General features: G+C 42.1%; 1 protein-coding gene across 1 annotated transcript in view; it reads right to left on the bottom strand.

The window, feature by feature from the left end:
- Positions 1-5,702: 5,702 nt before the first annotated feature.
- TTC39A (tetratricopeptide repeat domain 39A) overlaps positions 5,703-6,955 on the bottom strand; it is a 43,112-nt gene continuing 41,859 nt past the window's right edge. Inside the window, exons 17-18 of the mRNA XM_007945880.2 lie at positions 6,394-6,510; positions 5,703-5,826 (exon numbers count right to left, since the gene is read on the bottom strand). Coding sequence (XP_007944071.1) covers positions 5,703-5,826; positions 6,394-6,510 — 241 coding nt within the window. The remainder of the gene's footprint in view (positions 5,827-6,393; positions 6,511-6,955) is intronic.

Raw genomic sequence — 6,955 nt, forward strand, 5'->3', positions numbered from 1 at the left:
GGTGTTGGCCATTTTGAATTGGACAATCATATGGTCCACTATACCAGAAACGACAAATTGAAGAGCAATGGTATCAAGTTCAGGAGCTCCAGTGGAGTAGTGCCTAAGGCATTTGACTGCTAACCAGAAGGCTGGCGGTTCAAACCCACCAGCCACTCCTCAGAAGGAAGACTGGGCAATCTACTTCCTTAGAGATACTGCCTTGGAAACCCAAGGAGGGGTTACTATGAATCGGGACCGACCCGACGGCAGTGAGTGAGTTGGTGTCACGTTCATCATCAAAAAGAACATTTCAAGATATATGCTGAGACAAATGCTATTAGTGATAGGATAATATTCATATGCCTACAAAGAAAGAAGACCAGTTAATATATCTATTGTTCAAATTTACACAGCATCCACAATGCCAAAGATGAAGAAATTGAAGCTTTTTACCAACTTCAGTCTGAAATTGATCAAACATGCAATCAAATGCATTGGTTATTAATTACTGATGATTAGAATACAAAAGTTGGAAACAAAGCAGCAGTAGTTGGAGAATATGGCCTTGGTAATAGAAATGATGCTGGAGATTTCATGACAGAATTTTGCGAGACCTTTGATTTCACTGCAGATACCTTTTTACAACAGCATAAATGGCAGCTATACACGTGCTTCACCAAATGGAATAAATGGAAATCAACTATATCTGTGGAAAAAGATGATGGAGAAGCACAATACCATCAGTCAGAACAAGTCCAGGGCCAACAATGGAACAGACCATCAAGTTGCTCCTGTGGAAGTTCAAGTTGAAGCTGAAGAAAATTAAGTACACAAGAGCCAAAGTACTGAATTCAGAGAACATCTCAAGAATAAAATTGACTGGCTTCTGGAAGCTGAAATAGATAAAAAGGATTATCCTCCACCCCAGTCATGCCCTGAATTCAGACTTCTAGTCTCCAGAAGTGTGAGAAAATGAACTTCTGTTCTTTAAAGTAAAAAATTTAGAAAACAGCTACCCGCCCAACTGATTGGAAGAGAGCCATTCCAAAGAAAGGTGATCCCACAGAATGTGAAATTATTGAAGAATATCATATGCAAGTAAAATCTTGCTGAAGATAATTAAAAAATGGTTGCACAGTATATTGACAGAGAACTTCCAGAAATGCAAGCTGGATTCAGAAGAGGATGTGGAATAAGGGATGTCAGGTGGATCTTAGCTGAAAGTAAAGGATACCAAGAAGATGTTTACTTGTGTTTTATTGAGTATGCAAAAGTATTCAACTGTGCCAAAAAAAAAAAAACACACCTCACTGCCATCAAGTCAAATACAACTCATAGTGACCCCTCCTTGGGTTTCTGAGGCAGTACCTTGATGCAACGATGGGTTCAGGCATAGCAGGGATCGTGAGGCTGGCACAGGACCAGGCAGTGTTTTGTTCTGTTGTACATAGGTCGCTGTGAGTTGGAGACAACTCAACAGCACCTAACAACATCTAACGACAAAGTCAAAAAGTGAGAAGAAAAGAAAGAACTGACACATTGAAGTGTAATGACTGAAGAATAGGCAAGTTATGAAAGGACTTCAAGAGCATCATCCGTGAAGAACGCAAAAGGTCATTAAAAAGACAAGAAAGGAAGAAAAGACCAAAATGGATGTTAGAAGAGACTCTGAAACTTGCTCGTGAATACAGAATAGCTAAAGTGAAAGGAAGAAATTATGAAATAAAAGAGCTAAATGGAAAATTTCAAAGGGCAGCTCAAGCAGATAAAGTATTATAATGAAAAGTACAAAGACTTGGAGTTAGAAAACCAAAAGAGAAGAACACGCTCTTCATTTCTCAAGCTTAAAGAACTAAAGAAACACATCAAGCTTCGAGTTGCAATACTGAAGGATTCTATGGGCAAAATATTGAACAACACAGGAAGCATTAAAAGAAGATGGAAGGAATACACAGAGTCACTGTACCAAAAAGAATTGGTCAGTGTTCAACCACTTCAGGCGGTAGCATATAATCAAGAACCAATGGTATTGAAGGAAGTAAGTCTAAACTCACTGAAGGAACTGGCAGGAAAAAAAAAAAAAAAGCCTCCAGAAACTGACAGAACACCAACTGAAAGTTTCAGCAAATGGATGTAGCGCTGGAGGTACTCACTGGGCTATGCCAAGAAATTTGGAAGACAGTTACCTGTCCAACTGACTGGAAGAGATCCATATTTGTGCCTATTCCAAAGAAAGGTGATCCCACAGAATGTGGAAATTATCAAACAATAACATTAACATGACAGAAGTAAAATTTTGCTGAAGATAATTCAAAAAACGTTTACAGCTGTACATCAACAGGTAACTGCTAGAAATTGAAGCTGGATTCAGAAGAGGATATGAAACTAGGGATATCCTTGCTGATATCAAATGGATCTTGGCTGAAAGCAGAGAATACCAGAAAGATGTTTACCTGTGTTTTGACTATACAAAAGCATTCAACTGTACAGATCATAACAAATTATGGATAACATTGGGAAGGATGGGAATTCCAGAACACTTCATTGTGCTCATGCAGAACCTGTACGTAGACCAAAAGGCAGTTGTTTGCACAGAACAAGGGGCTACTGCACGGTTTAATATTAGGAAAGGTAAGTATCAGGGTTGTATCCTTTCTTAGTCAATCTGTATAAAGAACAAATGTGAGAAGTTGGACTATATGAAGAACAGTGCAGCAGGCAGATAACACAATCTTGCTTGCTGAATGCAAAAAAAAAAAAAAAAAACTGGAAGCACTTATTGATGAAGATCAAAGACTACAGCCTTCTGTATGGATTATACCTCAACATAAAACAAAAATCCTCACAACTGGACCAATAAACAATGTCGATAACCAAAGAAAAGATTGAAGTTGTCAAGGATTTCATTTTGCTTGGATCCACAATCATTGCCCATGGAAGCAGCAGTCAAGAAATTGCATTGGGCAAATCTGCTACAGAAGGTCTCGTGTTTTTTTTTTAAAAAAAGTTTTAAAAGAGCAAAGATGTCACTTTGAAGATTAAGGTGCACCTGACCCAAACCAAAAAAAAAAACTCACTGCCATTGAGTCAGAGCCAACTCACAGTGACCCCTCCTTGGGTTTCCAAGGCAGTATCACTACAGAAGTAGATTGTCCAACCTTTCTTCCCAGGAGTGGCTGGTGGGTTTAGAACCACCAGCCTTCTGATTAGCAGTCAGATGCCTTAAGCTACCAGAGCTCCCAAGCCATGGTATTTTCATTCACTTCACATGCATGCAAAAGCTAGACAAGGAATAAGGAAAACTGAAGAATCCGATGCCTTTCGTGATGAATAAGGAAGATCACAGAAGAAATGATGCATCTGAATTGTGATGTTGGCAAAGAATGTGAAACATACCATGGATTGCCAGAAGAGTGAACAAATCTGTTTGGAAGAAGTACAGCCAAAATGTTTCTTAGAAGCAAGGATGGCAAGACTTCCTCTCATGTACTTTGGACATGTTATCAGGAGGGATGTCATGCTTGGTGTCATGGGTCAGTGAAGGAGATGAAGGCCCTCAGTGAGATGGATTGACACAGTAGCTGCAACAGTGGGCCCAAACCTAGCAGAGATTGTGAGGCTGGCACAGTTCTGGGCAGTGTTGCGTTGTGTTGCACACAAGGTCACTATGAGTCAGAACCAACTCGACAGCACCTGGCGAAAACAACAACAAAGTTCTTTTTTTTGCAAGTTACGTATTTGGTATCCTGTGACCAGTGCTACTCTGGTATAGCCGGGGCAGCATTTTAACACACAAGGAAGCTATAAAAGGCCTACCCTCATTCAGCAGTCTCTAGTCAACCTTCCTCATCCTCTCCTACCCAGCTACCCAACAGCCTAGAAATGGGTTGGTCATCCAGCATCCAAGCTTTGAAGGAGAGGTTGCTAAGAGGTTTCTAGTTCTGAGAAAATGAGAAATATTTTTCTCATAGCTTTTCTGCTCTGACAGTGCTAAGTGCAAAAGAGGGTCTTGGATCAGGATTGTTTGTTTCGTTTTCCTAATGAGAAACAAAAACCCTTGACTTCGTTCATTATCAGACATGGGCCATATGGCTTCTGATCTAGCCTCTCTGCCCTCTCCAAGAATTCAAGCAACACGTATATTAATGTATTGGCCCAGGCCCTGGCAGATGCTCAGAGTGTTTGCTAAATACACCAATGTTGGGAGACTGGGAAAGTTGCCTGTGGTTTTTACCTTGTAGAAATTGTATTCATGTGTTTGGAGAGTCACATTTTCAGAGAGGAGTATTTTTACTGTGACAGAGTTTTCCCTCCAGGGAAAACTGTGAGTTAAAGTGCTAGCATTAGGTTGTTAATAGTAAAACTTGGTTGTGGTCAGTGAAGTTTAGTTTTTAATACACAGACCAAGAGGATGCAAACTCCCGATGCTTTTAGGGGCTCACAAGTTAATAGAAAGGTTTAAAGCAGCCTCTACTCAGCTCCAGCTGATTGTTGTCTACTGGGAATGTGGGCTCAGTGCTGCCAGTTTTTTCTTTTTTTTAAAATACGAGGCCAGAAACAAGATTTCATTTGTGAAATCTCCCCAGTTTTAAATGTTGACAACTTACTCTAAAAATTTTTAAATATCATGCTGTCTAAATAAAACATCCATGGGCCATATGGCTTCTGATCTAGCCTCTCTGCCCTCTCCAAGAATTCAAGCAACACGTATTTTCTTTTTTAAATAGATGTTGCATGATCTTGTATGTATGTTTTATTAAATCTCTCTTCTCCTTTAACTGAAAAATCTAACATATACAGCAGCCAAAAACAATTCTTTTTCTAAGAAAAATGCTGTCAGTATATATAAATGTACCTCACAGTGAAGTAGAGAAGAATGATTTTGACATTTCATAAATTATCCCCAGTGATCTCAGGCTGGCAGATAGCAAGGATGCAGAATGACAGCCTCTACCCACCTCCCTCCGCGTCTGGCTTTGGCACAGAAAGGGCCACCCAGGCCTCAGCAGTCTCCATTTCCTAGTGGTAGAGAGATTGATTTTTCTACAGAGGGTCTCAAATGAAAATTGTCACTAAAAAGATGTATCTGATTTTTCATTTGGAAAGTTACAAAGGATGTGAAGATGCAGTGTGAGAAGGAAGGAAGGTAGCAGGTGCCTGTGTTCCACCTCTGCCTATCCCTCAGGACTTTCCTGGACAGTCCCCAGTTCTCTGAAGGGGTCTTTCCAGCCCCTGTCCCTGCCTCTCCCAGAAGCTGAGACTTTTCTGAAGTTTGAGAAACAATTTGGCCTTTCACATCATATAAAGAGTCCTTCCAGATCAGCATGGGTTAAAACAAAGATTTTTGCAGATGGTTGGTGGTTATTTTTTGTTTTGTTTTTTTTATCCAACTATGATCCCATCAATGTATCTCTAAGGAAAATGTAAATTATCCATACATTCTCTTAAACATCACAGTGGAAAAAAAAAAAAAAAAAAAAGTACCCGTATGTGTGAAAGGGCAGGCAGAGGGCCCCACCTGCTCTGTCCTTGGCAAAGGCCCTTGGCCATACTAGGGAAAATGCCAGCTTTGCTTCCACATTGATACCCATGTCCTGCCATCCCACTGGAGCACCAGTGGCCCCCAAGGGCAGACAGGGAGAGGGATCTTTTTGAAATGTTTCTAGGAGCTCTGTCCAGCTGTCTTTCCTCATCTTCCAGCCCAGGGGTGCTGTATAAAGCTATAAAGACACTGACGAAATCATGGTTCTGCTGCCATTTTCAAGGGAAGACTTGGCTTGGAGCATGGCTGCCTGGATTCGAAAATGTGTCCTTGACTCCATGGAGTAATTCTTGTAGTTTTGCCTAGAAGAAACCAGAGAATCAGACAAATACAGCTGCTCCAAGAAGTCCTCCTCCTTCAGTCTGAGCTGTGGGAACCCACCAGCCAAGGAAGGTTCTTAAAGGTTTAAACTCCTGCCGTATCCAAAGTAAGGGCTGGGACTTCCCGATGGGAGGACTAACAGAAAGTGTGTGGGCCCTTGTCCCTGAGAGCATGCTCTCTGGACACACTCTTGGTTCTGTTGAGTCTTCAAGCTTGAGGGGGTGGTTTGGGGAGGTAGGCCCCTGGGCTAGAAAGCAGGAGACCTTTATCCTAGCACCAGCCCTGCAGCTCACTTGTGGTGTGACCCTGATGGACAACTTACTTCCATCCTCTAGGATTGTAATTCATCTGTAAATTAAGGAGAAAGCCTCGCGACCCCAGAATGGACCCTGCTTCTGGACTGCCACACACCCCACCCCTGCACTGCCATATTGCTCTTGCCAGCAACTTTTCACTGTTGCCTGGGGCTCCTCTGCCCCTAACCCTCTAGGTGACGCTCCTGAGCTCAGGAGGGAGCAGAGGACAGGGTGAGGCTACCTAAGCCTTACTTGGCAGTTTCCAAAAGTTTGACGGCCTCTTCATTTCTCCCTTGTTCCATAAACAGCAGGGCCAGCTCCAGCAGGGCATTTGGGATCAAGTAATGGTCATATTTAATCTTCTTTTCACTGTGGAACACAGGAGGACATGGCTTATAGGCGCTGTCCATGAGATATCCTTCAGGCTCCTCTTCCTGACCCCTTTCCAGAATAGGAGGATCCAGGTACTCATGTGAGGGTCCCTGATCTGCATGCCAGCTTGGGAAGGTCCCCACTGCCTAGCCTAAAAAGGCTGGGATCCATGGCAGAAACTGCCAACCATCTGTATGTGGCGCCCTAACTCCCTAACAGCTGTGGCTCAAGTCACGTCCTTAGTCTACCCCTACCTTTGCCCTCCAACCCCCTTTTCTCCAGGTTGAAAAGTTAATTAAATCAGGAAGTCTGTCTCTGATTACACCTCCACAGTGCCTGGAGATATCCTTTTTTTATTTTTTTTAATTGTGATTTGGGTGAAGATTTACAGAGCAAATTCACTCTCGATACAGCAGTTCACATATACTTTGTCTCATGTCAT

The sequence above is a fragment of the Orycteropus afer genome, unplaced genomic scaffold (genome assembly GCF_000298275.1).
Source record: "Orycteropus afer afer isolate SDZICR_OR568_19922 unplaced genomic scaffold, OryAfe1.0 scaffold00145, whole genome shotgun sequence".
In the NCBI taxonomy this organism is placed as follows: domain Eukaryota; kingdom Metazoa; phylum Chordata; class Mammalia; order Tubulidentata; family Orycteropodidae; genus Orycteropus; species Orycteropus afer.